A 19,324-nucleotide genomic window follows, 5' to 3' on the forward strand; every position below is an offset into this window, starting at 1 on the left:
CACAGCCCACAGGTCAGAGCAAAGCTGGGACACGTGTGCCCATGGACACACCTGCAGGAAAGGACCCACAAGATCAGGCTGTGACTCTGCAGCTGAAACTGCCATCCCCAGAGAGCCTGACAGCAAGACCAAGATCCCAACAGCAGTGACCCAGAGCAGGGGAGCGAGAAGGAAAATGCGGTGAGGGTGGGTGTGAGAGAGGCCAGGGCAGAGGCAGCCGGGCACTCAGACAGCGTCACCCTTCCCCAGCTGTGCAGCACCTCCCAGACACCAACACTGCCGGGCAGCTGCTCTCAGCCCCTGTGCTCTGCAGAGGAACTGGAGCTCTGGCTGCACAGGAGCTGCTTCATGCCTTGGAGCCCCCGGCCCTGAGGGCAGAGGCTTTGCTGGGTGGGACAGGAGGCCAGGGGGCTGCTCACAGGAGGGATCTGCACTGCAGGGGGTCACAGGCACTTTTCTCTGTTCTGCCTCCCATAACCATTCCGGGTTTGGTTCCCTCTCATTTCTGATCATTTCCCTGCTGCCTGGAGATTCTCCCCTGGGAGGTGTTTCCCTGTCCATGTCTCTTCCCTGTCAGTGCTCACAGACCATCCCACCCTCTGTGCCCTCCCCCTGGCCCTACAGATCCTGCCTGTTCACAGGGCACTGCCTGGGGGCATCTTCCTGTTTGCAGGCTGGAAAACAGATTACAGATTAAGTGTAAGGTGTCCAGCAAAGGTGATGCTGGTTCTGCACAGACAGAGGAGAGGCAAGGCATGTCAGGATTCTCTTGAAGAACTACTGCAGTTCATGTGTCTCAAGTATTTGTTTAAAATTAAGAACTGCCTTAATCACCACCCATTCCCCAGAGGAGGAGACTGAAAACACAGACTCAGGGAGGTCCCTTATCTTTGTAGTACTCTTTGGCTTCTTCTCCTTGAAACCTCCTCTTGTCAATATTCTGGAATGAGCTGGAGCTGTGAGCAGCCCCGACCCACGGAGAACCCAGCAGCAGAAGGACCCTGCCCTGCCGGGGGTCGCTCCTTCCACCCACAGCTGCTGCCATGGGATCTCCCGGGCAGGCTGAGCGCTGACCCTGGCAGGCGGCAGAGTCCCTGCCCGGCACAGCCCTGGGGTGCAGGGACCCTGCTCTGCAGGACAGCCCTGGGCACCCCTGCCTGCACATTTACATTTACACCCCACAGCCACCCTGGGGAGAACGCAGCATTCACGTCTTGTCTCTGACAGTGCAGAAGGCAATTCCTGCTCTGCAGCACATCCTCCCCTCTGATCAGATAATCTCTGAGAGCTGTACTTACATCTCTCGCAGGCTCTGCAATGTGACAGCTTTCTGAGACCCTACCATGATTTGCAAATTCAATGCCCTGCAGCCACAGGCTTCATCTCTGAGAGGATTTCATTTCCAGTGAACTCTCAGCATCCTCCCAGGCCAGACTGCGTTTCCCTCTCTGTGCCTGGTCCTGTGCCCTCGGTGCTGCAGGCAGAGCCCTCAGCCCTGCTGCGTGTGCAGAGGAGCTGCTCCTGGGCAGAGCTGTCTCTCTGCAGCGCTGCCGCTGCCATGAGCTCCCTGTGTCCCAGGAGCCCAGCCCAGCTCAGCAGCACAGGAGCAGCCCAGGATGTCCCTTTCTCTGTCCCCTCTGGGCTCCTCCAGATGTCCCTCAGGCTCCAGGGGCACATCCTTTGAGACAACCTATAGTAATCAGTATTGTTAGTTGTGTCTGCTCTGCAGAGATACTTCTTGCCAGCATTGTATTCTTGCTAGTAAAAAATAAATTGGTATGAGAATATTCCAGGTGTGGTCTCCCCAGGGCAGAGTAGAGGGGCAGGAGAACCTCTCTGAGCTACTGATCACCCCCTTCTAACCCACCCCAGGTACCATTGGCTTCCTAGACACAAGGGCCCAGTGCTGGCTCATGGTCACCCTGCTGTCCCCAGGACCCCCAGGTCCCTTTCCCCTACACTGCTCTCCAACAGGTCCTTCCCCACCTTACACTGGAACCTGGGGTTCTTCTTGCCCAGATGTAATACTCTACACTTGCCCTTGTTCTATTTAATTACATTTTCCCTGCCCAGCTCTACAGCCTGTCCAGGTCTCTGATGGCAGCACAGCTTCCAGTGTCAGCCACTCCTCCCAGCTTGGTGTCTTCAGCAAACTTGCTGACAGTCACTCTATTTCCTCATCCAAGTCACTGATGAATTTATTGAATAGTACTGGCCACAGCACTGCCCCCTGAGGCACTGCACTAGATCCAGGCCTCAACTGGACTCTGCCCCGCTGACCACGACCCTCTGGCTTCTTCTCTTCAGCCAGTTCACAGTCCACCTCACTACCCGCTCATCCAGACCACACTCCCTCAACTTAGCTGTGAGGATGCTGTGGGAGACTGTGTCAAAGGCTTTACTGAAGTCAAGGTAGACCACATCCACTGTTTTGTCATCGTGTATCCACCTCATAATGTCTTCTTAACAGTCAATGAGGTTGGTCAAGCACGACTTTCCCTTGGTGAAGCCATGTTGACTACCCCTAATGACCCTCTTATCCCTGATATGCCTTGAGATGGCACCAAGGCGAAGTTGTTCCATCAGTTTCCCAGGGATGGAGGTGAGGCTGACCTGTCTAGAGTTCCCCAGGTCCTCTTTCTTGCCCTTTTTGAAGACTGCAGTGACATTTGCGTCCCTCCAGTCCTCAGGCACCTCTCCCATTTGCCACAACTTAGCAAAGATGATGGAGAGCGGCCCAGCAATGACCTCAGCCAGCTCCCTCAGCACCCGCGGGTGCATCCCATCCGGACCCATGGATTTATGGATTTTCCTTCAAGCAGCCTTGCCCATGGGATTTCCCCCAGCAATTGCCTGAAAAGGCCAAAGTTTGCCTTGCTGAAATCCAGGGTTGCAATTCTGCTTGCTATCCTGCTCCTGCCACACGAGATCCTGAACTCCACCATCTCATGGTCGCTGCAGCCAAGGCAGCCCTCAACCTTTACCGCCTCAACCAGCCCCTCCTTGTTAGTGAGGATGAGGTCCAGCAGCTCCTCTCCTGGTCGGCTCCTCCACCCTTTGCACCAGGAAGTTCCCATGGATGCACTTGCTGAACCTCCTGGGCTGTGTCTGGCTGAGTCGTCCTTCCAGAAACATCAGGGGAGTTCAAACCCCCACGACAGGCAGGGCCTGTGACTGAGGCCGCTCTCAGCTGCTGGAGAGGCCTTGGCAATGTCCTCACCCTGAGCTGGTGGGTTGTGATGGACACCCACAGCAGTGTCACCCTAATGCTCCCAGTGCTCCCAGTAACCCTCCCACTGACCCTTCCAGTGCTCCCAAAACCCTCCCACTGACCCCTCCAGTGCTCCCAGTAACCCTCCCACTGACCCCTCCAGTGCTCCCAGTAACCCTCCCACTGACCCCTCCAGTGCTCCCCGTAACCGTCCCACTGACCCCTCCAGTGCTCTCAGTAGCCCCCAACTAACCTTTCCAGTGCTCCCAGCAGCCCCCATTGTTCCCAGTAATCCTCCAAGAACTCCCAGTTAACCCCCAGTGCTCCCACTAACTGTTCTTGTGCTCCCAGCAGGCCCCCACAGTGCTCCCAGTAACCATGTTGTGTTCCCATTAACCCCCCACTAATCGTCCTACTGTTTCCAGTAATCCTCCCAGTAAACCTCCCAGTGCTCTCAGTAAACCTCCCAGTGCTCCCAGCTGTCGCGGTTGAGACGGACAAGCGACATGGACCAAGTTCTTTCAAGATGAAAGTAATGGATGCCATTTATTGCTACAAGTGCATTTTTATACAATTCTACCAGTTCATGTGTCTTTTCACTATTGGTTACAAGTTACAGCACTAACATCTCACTGGTTAATTTTTCTATCATCCATGTTATTCTTCTATCCCCTTCTCTCTCACGGGTACATCTCTCCTTTCTCACGGGTACAACTCCATATCTCCGGATACTCCTTTACTCCCATCCTTCTCAAGGGTAAATCTTAATATCTCAAGGCTGATCTCCACTCTCATATTTTCTGTCAAGGATTCCACAGACCTGCTGCAGTTTCCCACAATTCCCCTTTTTTTATTTGTGCTAAAAATGCTGCCCTCATTGTCCACTGCAGGGCCCTTTGCAGCAGAGAAATCATGCACGGCAACACTAGTAACACAACCACAACAATCATCAAAACGATCAGTCCTGTTTTCATTACTGATAACAACCATCCTAAAAACCATCAACCACTAAGCAATTTATTTAACCAATCCCATCAAAATCTTCACACCCATGTCCTTGAGCTAATAACAAAAAATCTATCGTGGCCCTACTCTGCCATGTGGCATGTCTTACAGAAGCTACATCTAGAAAAAGTCCACTTAAAGCCTTTTAAGTTCTGTTAGTTTGCTTAACTAGCCAGCATCCTAATTTTCTAAAATATTTAAAGCTTTTAGCTGTGCCAACACCAGATACAAGAGATTCTAAAACCCTTAACCTTGATCCCCAAAAATCTGCATTATCATCACATTTTGACTCATATACACGCAAAAAGTGTTTTTCTCGTCTTGCTCTTCTGTGATCTGTTATCATAGATACATTGGGTGTTAAGAGAGTTAATAGTCCCAAAATACACAGTCCTCCAACAGCATTAGAAGGAATTCCTGGCCAGGCTCTGTCTCCACAGACCAAGAACACACCATGCAGGAGGTTTTGGGGTCACTCTCCCACATTATCAATGACACCCCTTGGACTCTTCTGCGAGGCGTTACACCATCGAGTTTCATTTCTATAGTCACCAAGGGCAGCATTAGCATTTTGCAGTTTATCCATTCATGTTCTCTTATATTGTTCTGACACTGTTCACAAACCAGGTTGATACAAGCGTCCATGGGCACAGATGCCAGCAGTTCCAGTTCCTGTGGTTCGATATCTGCTTCCAGGAGGCAATTAATCCAAAGTGTTGTGTTGGTATTATTACAGTTCGTTGCAATGCCTCTGCACCAACCGCTGTTGTGAAACAGTCGTGTGATGCTGCTGTCGTCATCAAGGGAGATGCCAACCCAGCACGTGTGGAACGGGTTTTTGGAGACGCCATAGCCAGGCATATGGAGTCCTGGTCAGTCATGTTGGCTGAAGTAACACACATGTTAGTCTTGTCTGTGCAGGCATCCAAACCGCAGCAGCTGCAACAATCATTGTCAGGAAGATCACACAGGTTTCACATCTCGTGCCAGCAACCATTGCGACCCTTGATCTGTAAAGACACAAGCAGATCCTCTCCCCCAGCTTATCAATGGATGTGGCCTTTTCCATTGACCATTGACTAGTGATTTGACCATAACTAATGTAGGTTCTTTCTGATTTAGCGTGCTTTTGGGTCACACTTGCAAAGTGTTTCATCACAGGGCAAATTTGGGCTGCACCACTTCGATATAAGTGATTCATCACATACAACGCTTTTGACAACTGGTTTTGTGGTGTTTTCCCTACTTTTCCCCCCTTTTTGTTTAAAAATGAAGAAAAAACAAAAACAAAGAAACAGTTCAGAATCAGATCCGTGCGTTGGACCTTGACTACGTACTCGGAATCACAAACCAAATTCAGAGGTCCCTCCTTAAAAAGCTCTAATAATGTAAAGCTGCGCCAAGTTCTGCTGATTGGGTTGAACCTTCAATAATTTGTACAGAATGATGCCAATTGTTATCTTCACACCAAACCACTACAGCTTTATGAGACTGCCCAGAACCACCAACAAAACTGTGCGAGTGTGCAGGATCAGACCAGATACACATACGGTCTGTGACCTGATGTTGAAGACTCACAGGTTCTGCAGCAATTTACATTTTACATTTATGCATGCCAAAAGCTGTGCTGGTAAGAAAATCAGCTTAGTGCAATTTACAAAGACAGAGATTGCAAATAAAAAATCAAAATTAAATTTCACAAATGGTACATATACGACAAAAGGATCATGGCCTGTTGAGACTTAACTTCATTCCCTGCATTTCTTGATCAGAGTAACAATCGGTATATCAGTGTTAGCATTCTCATCATACCGTCCCACAATAGCCACAGGTTGTTTCTATGTTGTAGCTATAAACAGACAAATCGGCGAGTCCAATCGAATGCAGTCAGCCTGTAAGGTTGCCATGAATTTATTCCTCTAACTCCATTTTTGTTGTCATATTTATTGGATATTGTTTTCCCTTGCTGGATCGAAGTCCTGTTTCAGTTCTATCAGTGCAGTGTTTGCTTTATCGAGACATTGGCTGTTAATACTGGTGGAAATACAGCATTCGGAATTTCCTTGGGGGTTTCTTACTTGCACAAGCAGATCTGCACCATCCAAGCAGCTTCTTGTGGGACATGCAACTAAACAGAATTCTCAGAAAACGTTATTGGAGCTTACAATTTACTTAACAAATCTTAACCTAGGAGAGGTATAGGAGTTTCGAACAACTATAAGAATTCATGTATTTAAACTGTGTTCCAAATTTGGCATTCTATTGGTCTCAAAAAGTGGCCTTTCTTTCATCCTCTTCCATGACCTCAAAAACTAGCACGGTGAATTTACTAAGAAGTCTCTTACAACCAGTTACCACAGAATAAGTCTATTAAAAAAGAATGGTTTAATTTCCCAGCTTCGTTAGAACTCTGGTCTATGTGCATGGGGTGTCTGCAGCCTGTGGGGAAACAGCCACAGGCCTGGGACTGTGCAGGATGGACTGTGGTGGAGATGGCCAAGGGTGACACTGGATGTCCCTGCAAGAGCCAAGGTCTTTGTCCCCTTGGCTATGGCTGATGTCCCTGCCACCGAGGCCTAAGAAGAGACACATCATTGTCATGGCCATGGCTCCCCATTGCCTCCTTGCACCCCCATGCAGGCCAGGAGGTGTCACCCCATTGCCCTGCACTGGGCATCGCGCTCCCCACAGCCCCAGGAAGAACCTGAGCCACCTGTGAGGGACAGGATCTCCCTTCCCAGGGGCAGGGGCTCAAGGCTTGGCCATTGTCCTTCATCAGGCAAACCAAGGGCTTTCTCAGCATCAGAGCTGCTGCACTTTGCCTTTGCCTGATGCAATCACAGCCTCCAATTATCTGCTCTAACGAGTCCCTGGGGAGGCTTTGTCAGGAACAGCCCTCAGTGGGGCCATTAATGCTTCAAGGTACTTTGGAGTTTGTTCTGGCTTGAACTTCCTGAGCAGATTCTTCAGTCTGTCCTTGGTTTCTGAGGTTCATGGACTCAGCACCAAATACGCCACGGGGCTCATTAAAACACAGAAAGCCCTAACGAGTGATGTTTTTTCTGTAATTTTCTTCAAATCTTCCAGACTTGTAGAACTAACTGGAGAGGTTTCAATGGGACACTTACTGATGAAGGTTTCAAAGAAGATTTCATAAAGGAGTTTTTTCATTCCAGGGTATTTTCTGTCATTTTTCAATGTGTAGAAGAAGTGACAGCAGCATTCTACACTGGACATTGATCCCGAGGGTCTCCTGAAGACATCTGGACAGGCAGGAGAACAGTCCTTGAGGCTGGACACTGTATGGACAACCTGGCTCCTCACCCACACCCCCAGTCTGCCGGTTCCCTCATTGGCCACCACAGATTGCATCACTTTTCCTACATCAGTTTAATAAACAGCAAAACACTTTCCTCAGCTGTGTGTGTAAGCTGGATCTGGTGAGGTCCAGCATCCACAAGGGACACCCACACAAGAACTGGTTTAGACAGAGAGATAGGAGAGGATCGAAATAAACACAATGAACGTGTTGACTGCCATGTTAATTAGAGCTCTGAAGAATGGGGCAAGTTTGCAACTCCCTGAAGCTCAAAGCAGAAACCAGACAGTTGAGAGGCCACTGAATGACCAAAGAGCAAGTGGAGGAGAAACCTGAGAGCACTGGGAAGGGCAAACGTCCAGACAGTGCTGGAAAGTTGTCCTTGGACAGGGACATTTAATCAGGAGAGGTGGGAACTCCTGAATGACGAGGGAGATGAAATACTAGAGTGTTGGTAATAGAAGTACAGGGGAAGACCAGTGTTTCTTCTCCAATCCTTACTACACTTCCAGACAGACATCTTACATCAGCTGTCTCACCATAAACAGCCAGGGCCATTTTAGGGGCCCAGTGTACCTGAGGTGCTGGCCTGGGATTGGCATCTCTCACACAGGACCTGGGGAGACCAGAGCACCTTGCAGTGCAGGTGGAGCCTGGGCAGGGGTTCCCGGGGCATCTACACTGGCACCAGGTGTTTGTGTCCCTGGAGCTGAAGACATTTGTGTCCTAAACCCATGCCCAGTTCTGGAATGCTCTTTCATTAACTGACTTCTGATGGCCCTACAAGCACTGAGCCAAGATCATGTTGTGTCTTGCACAGCACCCCATGCCCTCTGAACTTTCCCTGCCCAGGACTCCTCACACGTTGCCCAGAGCGAGTCACACTGAGGGGTTGGCTGGTTCCCTGGCTGAGATGTTGGTTTAGATGGTCACCTACAGCACAGGTGGATCCTGCCCCATCATCGCCTGCTCTGCTCCAGTCTGAAACAGAGCCCAGCATCACAATGGGATCATGAGAGAACTGAGGTTGAAGGGACCTCAGGAGTCTGCAGTCCAACCTGTCACCAACTGGTCACACCAAGGTGTTCAAGCCTTGATTCAATCAGAGCTTTAGCAGGTCTAGAGAAGTGATCATCCCTTTGTACTGGGCACTGGTGAGGCTACACCTTGAATCCTGGGGTCAGTTTTAGGTCCCTCATGGCAAGGAAGACATTGAGGTGCTGGAGAGAGTTCAGAGGAGGGTGACAAGGCTGGTGAAGGGTCTGGAGCACCAGTCTGACGAGGAGCGGTTGAGGGAGCTGGGGCTGTTCAGCCTTGAGAACAGGAGGCTGAGGGGAGACCTTATTACTCTCTACAGCTGCCTGAAAGGAGGTTTTATCATGGAGGTTGTTGGTCTCTTGTCGCAAGTAGCAAGTGATAGGACAAGAGGAAACGGCCTCAAGTTGCACACAAGAAGGTTTAGATTGGATATGAGGAAAAAATTCTTCAGGGAAAGGGTTTTGAAGCAATGAAACAGACTGCCCAGTGAGGTTGTGGAGTCACCATCAGTGAAGGTGTTTGAAACACAGATAGATGGGGCTCTTAGGGACATGGTTTAGTGCCAGATTTAGGTTATGGTTGGACTTGATGATCCTAAGGGTCTCTTCCAACCACAATTATTCTATGATTCCATGATAAGTCATTTTTGCTATTTTCTTTCTCAGAGGACCATGCAGCCTCCCTGAGAGCCAGGACTTTTCTGAGGTGTTGGAGACGTCTCATGGTCACACCAGCCAGTTCCACCAGCCCCTGTCTGTCCCTTCCCAGACCAAACCTTTTCTCCGTATCCCAACCTTCCAGGCGAGTTTCTGGGACACAACAAATGCTGTGCTGGTCTTCTGGGCCTGTTCAGAAGAGAGCAGCTTGCCAACATGTTGATGGGCTCTCTGTGCACCTCAAAGCTTTCCTGACCATTTTTCTCAATGCCCCACTTGCACCCAACCTTTCTGTTCCTTGAGCTGTACATGAGGAGATTGAGCAGGGATGTGGGGATGGTGGAGAAAAAAGGCTTTGTCAAACTGTCTTGCGAGGGCTGTTCTGGGCATCCCACAGTCCAGGATGAGGGTGCTGTAGAAACCAGTGGCACAGGTGAGGTGAGAGGTCCAGGAGGAGAAGGCCTTGTGCCTGTCTACACTGGCGTAGAGCCACTGCTCATTCATGGGATGCCCATGTGAACAGGAAGGGGACAAATGGCTCTAAAATGCCTCCCAGCCAGTTCTTTACCCATCGCGCATACACCATCCAGGCCACGAGCTGCAGCTTCTCCAGGAGATGCTGTGGGACACGGTGTCAAAGGCTTTACTGCAGTCTAAGGACACAACACCCACAGCCCGTGTGGCGGATTCACTCCCCACGACAGACTTTCCCTCATCTGCTCAGCCGGTCACCTTGTCACAGAAGGAGATCAGGGTGGTCAAGCAGGACCTGCCTTTCATCCAGCCATGCTGATTGGGCCCGATTGCTCGTCTCGTGTATGTGACCTCACAGTCCTTTCCCAGCCGTGTTCCTGCTGTTGGCCAATCCCCTGCAGAGGCAGAAGTGACCTCACAGTGCCCTCCACACCCATTGGTTCCTACTGGACTATGAGTTCCTGAGACACAAGTGACCACATGGCATCGTACCCACCATCACCCTCCTTGTGGTCCAGTGTGTGAGCAGATCAAACTGAGCTGCTTTCATCAAATGTATCCAATAGATTTCCTATCAAGGGTTTGAGTGGAGAAACGTTCCTCAGAGGAGCTGCTGTATTTACTCTGGGACATTTTATATCTCTGCTCCTGCCTGTGATTTTTTGTTCTCCTTCCTCTGTCTATTCTGACGTGAAAGAGCTCTCCAAGGCAAAGATTCATGGAATCCTACAATAACACAGGTTGGAAGAGGCCCCTGAACACCATCTCTGTCCCACTGACCTTTATGGCACCCCAAGGAACAGCTGATGGCATTTGTGCTCACTTGGGTTCATCTCACCACATGCACACACTGGACATGCACATGATGTGTATGTTTACAACTCATCTGCACAATGAAAACAGGGACTTTTGACCTAGTATTTCATAGAATCATAGAATGTCCTGAGTTGAAGGGACCGACAAGGATCATGGAGTCCAACTCCTGTCCCTGCACAGGACACCCCACAGGTCACCCCATGTGTCTGAGGACGTTGTCCAGTCTCTTCTTGAACACTGTCAGGTTGAGGCCGTGACACCTCCCTGGGGAGCCTGTTCAGTGTCCAGCACCTCTGGGTGAAGAACCTCTCCCTCATGTCCAACCTGACCCTCCCCTGGCACATGCTTCTTCCATTCCCACGGTTTCTACCATTGGTCACCACAGAGAAGAGATCAGTACCTTCCCCTCCTTCTCCCCTTGTGAGGAAGCTGTAGCCACCATGAGGTCTCCTTTGAGTCTTTTCTTCAGCTCTGATGCTCAGAAACCCCTTGGTTTGCTTTCTGAAGCAGAAAGGAGAAGCCCTGAGCTCCAGGCAATGGGAAGGGGGATGCTGTCCCTCACACACGGCTCAGGACTCTTCCTGGGACCGTGGGATGTGGGTGTGCAAGGCCCAGGGAAGGACAACACTGGGACAACAACTTCCAGCTTCCCCATGGGGCTGCAAGGAGGCACCGAGGCCCCAGTGCCATGAGGACAACATGTCTTCTCCTGGGCCTCAGTGGCAGAGACAACTGCCCTGGCCAAGGGGACAGAGACCTGGGTTCTGTGGGTCCCTTCCAGCCTTACAGCGCCCTTTGCCATCTCCACCACAGGCTGTTCCACACGGTGCTACCCCTGCCCCTCTTTCCCTGCAGGCTGCAGACACCCATCTCGCTTCCCCACCTGCTCTCACCCAGCATTTCTGCACCTTCACTGCTGTGTCTGCACCCTCACTGGCTGCTCTTTGGCACACAAACCATGGGCTGATCCAGCTCCCTCTGGGTCACCTCTTGCAACACAGCACTGCCCTTCCAGTGACACCTTCCTCTGCTTTGGATCTTTGTCTTCAGTTCCTCTTATTTTAATTTTCATTGACATCAACTGACATCTGATGGGCCTGCAGGCATGAAGCCAAGATCATGTTGTGTCTTGCACAGCGCCCCATGCCCTCTGAACCTTCCCTGCCCAGGACTCCTCACACGTTGCCCAGAGCGAGTCACACTGAGGGGTTGGCTGGTTCATGGGCTGAGATGTTGGTTCAGATGGTCACCTACAGCACAGGTGGATCCTGCCCCATCATCGCCTGCACTGCTCCAGTCTGAAACAGAGCCCAACATCACAATGGGATCATGAGAGAACTGAGGTTGAAGGGACCTCAGGAGTCTGCAGTCCAACCTGTCACCAACTGGGTCACACCAAGGTGTTCAAGCCTTGATTCAATCAGAGCTTTAGCAGGACTAGAGAAGTGATCACCCCTTTGTACTGGGCACTGGTGAGGCTGCACCTTGAATCCTGGGGTCAGTTTTAGGCCCCTTATGACAAGGAAGACATTGAGGTGCTGGAGAGAGTTCAGAGGAGGGTGACAAGGCTGGTGAAGGGTCTGGAGCACCAGTCTGACGAGGAGCGGTTGAGGGAGCTGGGGCTGTTCAGCCTTGAGAACAGGAGGCTGAGGAGAGACCTTATTACTCTCTACAACTGCCTGAAAGGAGGTTTTTTCATGGAGGTTGTTGGTTTCTTCTCCCAAGTAGCAAGTGATAGGACAAGAGGAAATGTCCTCAAGTTGCACACGGGGAGGTTTAGATTGGATATGAGGAAGAAATTCTTCAGGGAAAGGGTTTTGAAGCAATGGAGCAGACTGCCCAGTGAGGTTGTGGAGTCCCCATCACGGAAGGTGTTCAAAAGACATACAGATGAGGCTCTAGGGACATGGTTTATTGCCAGAATTAGATTATAGTTGGACTCAATGATCCTAAGGGTCTCTTCCAGCCACAATTATTCTATGATTCCATGATATGTCATTTTTGCTATTTTCTTTCTCAGAGGACCATGCAGCCTCCCTGAGAGATGTGACCTTTCTGAGGTGTTGGAGAGATGTCTCACGGCCACACCAGCGAGTTCCACCAGCGCCTGTCTGTCCCTTCCCAGACCAAACCTTTTCTCCATATCGCAACATTCCAGGCGAGTTTCTGGGACGCAGCAAATGCTGTGCTGGTCTTCTGGGCTTGTTCAGAAGAGAGCAGCTTGCCAACATGTTGATGGGCTCTCTGTGCACATCCAAGCTTTCCTGACCATTTTTCTCCAAGCTCCATTTGCACCCAACCTTTCTGTTCCTTGAGCTGTACATGAGGAGATTGAGCAGGGATGTGGGGAAGGTGGAGAAAAAAGGCTTTGTCAAACTGTCTCGGGAGGGCTGTTCTTGGCATCCCATAGTCAAGGATGAGGGTGCTGTAGAAACCAGTGGCACAGGTGATGTGAGAGATCCAGGAGGAGAAGGCCTTGTGCCTGTCTACACTGGGGTAGAGCAGTGATGCATTCATGGGATGCCCAGGTGAACAGGAAGGGAAGAAATGGCTCCAGGGGACAAAATGCCTTCCAGCCAGTGCTTTACCCATCACAGATACACCATCCAGGCCATGAGCTGCAGCTTCTCCAGGAGATGCTGTGGGACACGGTGTCAAAGGCTTTGCTGCAGTCTAAGGACACAACACCCACAGCCCGTGTGGCGGATTCACTGCCCACGACAGACTTTCCCTCATCTGCTCAGCCGGTCACCTTGTCACAGAAGGAGATCAGGGTGGTCAAGCAGGACCTGCCTTTCATCCAGCCATGCTGATTGGGCCCGATTGCTCGTCTGGTGTGTGTGACCTCACAGTCCTTTCCCAGCCCTGTTCCTGCTGTTGGCCAATCCCCTGCAGAGGCACAAGTGACCTCACAGTGCCCTCCACAGCCATTGGTTCCTACTGGACTATGAGTTCCTGAGACACAGTGACCACATGACATCGTACCCACCATCAGCCTCCTTGTGGTCCAGTGTGTGAGCAGATCAAACTGAGCTGCTTTCATCAAATGTATCCAATAGATTTCCTATCAAGGGTTTGAGTGGAGAAACGTTCCTCAGAGGAGCTGCTGTATTTACTCTGCGGCATTTTATATCTGTGCTTCTGCCTGTGATTTTTTCTTCTCCTTCCTCTGTCTATTCTAATGTTAAAGAGCTCTCCAAGGCAAAGATTCATGGAATCCTACAATAACGCAGGTTAGAAGAGACCCCTGAACACCATCTCTGTCCCACTGACCTTTATGGCACCCCAAGGAACAGCTGACGGCATTTGTGCTCCATTGGGTTCATCTCACCACATGCACACAGTGGACATGCACATGATGTGTATGTTTACAACTCATCTGCACAATGAAGACATGGACTTTTGACCTAGTATTTGATAGAATCATAGAATGTCCTGAGTTAGAAGGACCCACAAGGATCATAGAGTCCAACTCCTGTCCCTGCACAGGACTCCCCACAGGTCACCCTGTGTGTCTGAGGACGTTGTCCAGTCTCTTCTTGATCACTGTCAGGTTGGGGCCGTGACCCCTCCCTGGGGAGACTGTTCAGTGTCCAGCACCTCTGGGGGAAGAACATTTTATTAATGTCCGACTGAAACCTCCCCTGGCACATCTTCTGCCATTCCCTTGGGTTCTGTCGTTGGTCACCAGAGAGAAGAGATCAGTACCTACCCTTCCTTCTCCCCTTGTGAGGAAGCTGTAGCCACCATGAGGTCTCCTTTGAGTCTTTTCTTCAGCTCTGATTCTCAGAAACCCCTTGGTTTGCTTTCTGAAGCAGAAAGGAGAAGCCATGAGCTCCAGGCGATGGGAAGGGGGATCCTGTCCCTCACACACGGCTCAGGGCTCTTCCTGGGACCGTGGGATGTGGGTGTGCAAGGCCCAGGGAAGGACAACACTGGGACAACAACTTCCAGCTTCCCCGTGGGGCTTCAAGGAGGCACCGAGGCCCCAGTGCCATGAGGACAACATGTCTTCTCCTGGGCCTCAGTGGCAGAGACAACTGCCCTGGCCAAGGGGACAGAGACCTGGGTTCTGTGGGTCCCTTCCAGCCTTACAGCGCCCTTTGCCATCTCCACCACAGGCTGTTCCACACGGTGCTACCCCTGCCCCTCTTTCCCTGCAGGCTGCAGACACCCATCTCGCTTCCCCACCTGCTCTCACCCAGCATTTCTGCACCTTCACTGCTGTGTCTGCACCCTCACTGGCTGCTCTTTGGAACACAAACCATGGGCTGATCCAGCTCCCTCTGGGTCACCTCTTGCCCCACAGCACTGCCCTTCCTCTGACATTTCTTACTCCTGATATCTATCCACCACCTTCCAAATTGTACTTTCTTACTTTTTTTTCCTCTGCTGCTTTTTCCTGTTACCAAGGAAAGCTCAACCATCTCGTAAACTGCCCTTCATGCAGGAAACTCAACCCATTAGGCTTCTTGTGGTCTTTCACCTGACCAGAGAGAAGCAACCTCACCATGATCTCCTAAATCCCATGAGAGCTGCTGGCCTTTCAGCTTCTCTGATAGACATGAGCATGTTCCTGCAGATATCATATCATGTAGTCAGGTGGGATGGACATGACAACCTGTCTCTCTTCCTGGGTAGGGCCTGTGGGCCCTTGGGCAGAGGTTCTTTCCCAGCCATGTACCTGCTGCTGGGCTGTCACCTCCAGACACAGAACTGAGCCCACTGTCCCCTTCACAGCTACATGCTTCTGAATGAATTATGAGTGAATTATTGCTGCATGGCTGATATTCAAAGTCTGTGCGTGGATGCTGAAACCTCTTCAGTAACCTGTTCTGAAAGAATCAACAAGGTGGGCATGAATAGAGCAGAAAAAGAAGACCCTGAGTGGGGGCAAATGAAAAGGGATGCAAAAGATGTGGTCAGGGCTGTTTGGGGGCACTTGTAAAGCAGCCCTGCACCTCATGTGAATCATTTCTGTGGTCAGGGAGAACCTGAGAGATTTGTCTAATTTTAGAACATGAAGGGTATGAAAGGACAGTGTCATTCAGGCTCAAAGGGACCTTGGGAGGCGTCTTGACCAACCTCCTGCTCACAGCAGGGTCAGACCAGATTACTCAGGGCTTGATCCAAACACATCTTGGTCACTTTCTGGGACAGAGTGAGTGCGCACTCCTGGGAAACAGCTTCCAGTGCTGGACTGTCCTCAGGACTGGAAAGTTTCTCCCTTTCTACAGCACCTTTCCAAGCCCAACCATCCAGATGGTTTTTACCCATCTACTTGCACACTGACACAAAATATTGTGGGGGATGATGCTGAATGCCTTGCTGACTTCCAGGTAACGGGCCATTGTTGTCCTCCCCACATCTAAAAGCTGGTCCTTTCCTCACAGAAAGCAAAGAGGATGGACAGGCACAACCTGCCCTGGGCAAACCCCGTCACCTTCTCTTCCAGACACCCAGAAATGGGGTCCCAGTGGACATGCTCTGGGGCACAGCCCTTAGTTCCCCTGCTCACCCATTGGCCATTTTGAAAAGTGCACACACTGTGTGAGAGCTGCCAGTGGTCAGGGAGTCCCCCCAGTCTCCATGAGCTTTCCAAGATGTGGAGAGTGGCCTCACTGTGACATCGTCCTGCTGTCCCAGCTCCTGGGATGCTGCCCCTGCTGTCCCATAGACTGGAAAGGATTGTGTTAGTTCCGGTGACCCCTGACTTGATCCCCATGCACTGCTGTATGTTCTGACTCCAGCCACAGAGATCTCAGAGATCTTGCTGGTGAAGAGGGAGAATGAGAGGACACAGGGATTCTCACCTCTTATATTCATTAGTGTCCACACAGTGTCTTTGTTTTTCCTTTAACTGTTCCTGCAGTAGTAACAGCTCATTATGGGGCCCGTGAATTGCCTTACAGGTCTGGACTGAGCTTTGATCTGGACTGTTGCTGTGCTTGGAGGCTGCTGTCCTTGAGACCAGATGAACTCACTCCTGCCACCCTGCCTGGCAGTTCATTCCATCCGTGTCACAGCTCTGTCTGCAGCACTGACAGCTCCAGCTCCCCCAGTCAGGTCCCTGGCTGAGGACATTGCCTCACATCTGGGCTGAGCCACCCCAGCTGTGGCACCAGCCCAGCTCTGACCTGCCACAAGAAACCTGGTACCAAGTGTCCAAGAGCCCATGTGTGCAAAGGCTTTGAATCAGAGCACAGACATGACATGGCCAAAGACTGATGAATGTCTCTCTAGACCTAGGAGTGTAAAACCAGAACAAAATGCCTGAAGCCATTCAAATGAAGATATTCCTTCCCCAGCCTGGAGAAATTAGATCCTTTGCTGTAACATTCCTGGTGTCCTGTCTAATGATGGGACAAGAAAGATGCTTGCAATACCAATTTATTTTTTAAAATGAAAAATACAATGCTGGAAAGAAGTGTCTCTGAAGAGGAGAGAGAATCAACATCACTGATTACTTCAACTTCGACGTTTTGCCATTGGAGCCCCAGAGACACCTGGAGGAGCCCAGAGGGGACAGAGAAAGGGACATCATGGGCTGCTCCTGTGCTGCTGAGCTGGGCTGGGCTCCTGGGACACAGGGAGCTCATGGCAGCGGCAGCGCTGCAGAGAGACAGCTCTGCCCAGGAGCAGCTCCTCTGCACACGCAGCAGGGCTGAGGGCTCTGCCTGCAGCACCGAGGGCACAGGAGCTGGGCAGAGAGAAGGAAACACAGTCTGGGGTGGAAGGATGCTGAGATGTCACTTGGAGAGAAATCTTCAGAGATATGAAGCCTGTGGCTACAGGGCATTGCATCTGCAAATCTTGGTAGGATCTCAGAAAGCTGTCACATTGCAGAGCCTGCGAGAGATGTAAGTACAGCTCTCAGAGATTCTCTGATCAGAGGGGAGGATGTGCTGCAGAGCAGGGGTTGCCTTCTGCACTGTCAGAGTGACAAGACGTGAATGCTGCGTTCTCCCCAGGGTGGCTGTGGGGTGTAAATGTAAATGTGCAGGCAGGGGTGCCCAGGGCTGTCCTGCAGAGCAGGGTCCCTGCACCCCAGGGCTGTGCCGGGCAGGGACTCTGCCGCCTGCCAGGGTCAGCGCTCAGCCTGACCGGGAGAGCCCAGCAACACTGAGCAAGGACTGTCCTTGGCTGGGAGGGCAGAGCTGAGATCCTGTTCATGTACAATGAGAGCGGTCAGTGGTTTGCAGATCAGCCCTTGGAAACCATATTGCTCTGCTCTCAGCAGTGTCCAGTTTCTGCTCAGGGGAACATCTGGGGCTGATCGTCCTCCAGCTCAAAGAGATGCTGGCACAGGGCAGCTGAGACCAGGACTGATTGACAGACCAGCTGCCCCCACTCTACACTAAGGGACAGTCCCTTTGTCTGTCAGCGCCCACAAGGTTTCACTTGCAGTGAAAGCATCGTTAAGGCATTTTTGCCTTAACAAACAAACAAACAAAACCTCCTCAGCCATGGTGGGGCAGTTAGAATAAAATAAACAAAACAAGATCTCTACAGCTCTGCTCTGCCATTTGGTGAAATGGGAGAGACTGTGCTTAAACGGTCTTTGATATCACGAGTTGATAAAATCTGAGATCACCCCATTTCTCTATTTTCCTGTTGCTGTAGGGCAGGACTGAATTCAGTATAGTCCACAACAAATGTGCCTCTTGCCAATGACACTGTCAGCCAGCACCAACCACAGCTCATGAAAGGGACCTGAACAGGGTAAGTCAGCCTAGGGGATTTCCATGAGAACAGGAACACATTTTGCTCAGAGAACTCTACCCTAATTTCTCACTGCCTTTTCCTCATTGGACAGGTGCCCATGACCAGAAACAGCCAATGTCCAACAGCAGCTCCATCACCCAGTTCCTCCTCCTGCCGTTCACAGACACACGGGAGCTGCAGCTCTTGCACTTCTGGCTCTTCCTGGGCATCTACCTGGCTGCCCTCCTGGGCAACGGCCTCATCATCACCACCATAGCCTGGGACCAGCACCTCCACACCCCCATGTACTTCTTCCTCCTCAACCTCTCTGTCATTGACCTGGGCTCCAACTCTACCACTGTCCCTAAAGCCATGGGCAACTCCCTCTGGCAGACCAGGGCCATCTCCTATGCAGGATGTGCTGTACAGCTCTTTCTCTTTGTGTTCTTCATTTCAGCAGAGTTTTTTCTTCTCACAGTCATGGCCTATGACCGCTATATTGCCATCTGCAAACCCCTGCACTACGGGACCCTCCTGGGCAGCAGAGCTTGTGTCCACATGGCAGCAGCTGCCTGGGCCACTGGGTTCCTCTATTCTCTGCTGCACACGGCCAATACATTTTCACTGCCACTTTGCCAAGGTAATACCGTTGAACAGTACTTCTGTGAACTTCCCCAGATCCTTAAGCTCTCCTGCCCAGATGCCCATCTCAGGGAATTTAAACTTCTTGTTTTCAGTACTTTTGTCATTTTAGGATGTTTTGTGTTCATTGTGCTGTCCTATGTGCAGATCTTGAGGGCCGTGCTGAGGATCCCCTCTGAGCAGGGACGGCACAAAGCCTTTTCCACCTGCCTCCCTCACCTGGCCGTGGTCTCCCTGTTTATCAGCACTGGCTTGTTTGCTTTCCTGAAGTCCCCTTCTATCTCTTTGCCATCCCTGGATCTAGTGCTGGCAGTTCTGTACTCATTGGTGCCTCCAACATTGAACCCTCTCATCTACAGCCTGAGAAACCAGGAGCTCCAGAATGCAGTGTGGAAACTGATGCCTGGATGACTTCCAGAAGCTCTAGACTGTCCATCTGTTTCAGTATATGACTCATAA

The 19,324-nt window shown here is 51.0% G+C and overlaps 1 protein-coding gene across 1 annotated transcript; it reads left to right on the forward strand.

Annotated features, from left to right (window-relative positions):
* Positions 1-18,246: 18,246 nt before the first annotated feature.
* LOC135577764 (olfactory receptor 14I1-like) lies at positions 18,247-19,324 on the forward strand. Its single transcript, XM_065047885.1, has one exon. It carries the CDS (start codon positions 18,359-18,361, stop codon positions 19,274-19,276), a length of 918 nt encoding a protein of 305 aa, XP_064903957.1. The 5' UTR covers positions 18,247-18,358; the 3' UTR covers positions 19,277-19,324.

The sequence above is a fragment of the Columba livia genome, unplaced genomic scaffold (genome assembly GCF_036013475.1).
Source record: "Columba livia isolate bColLiv1 breed racing homer unplaced genomic scaffold, bColLiv1.pat.W.v2 Scaffold_135, whole genome shotgun sequence".
Taxonomy (NCBI): domain Eukaryota; kingdom Metazoa; phylum Chordata; class Aves; order Columbiformes; family Columbidae; genus Columba; species Columba livia.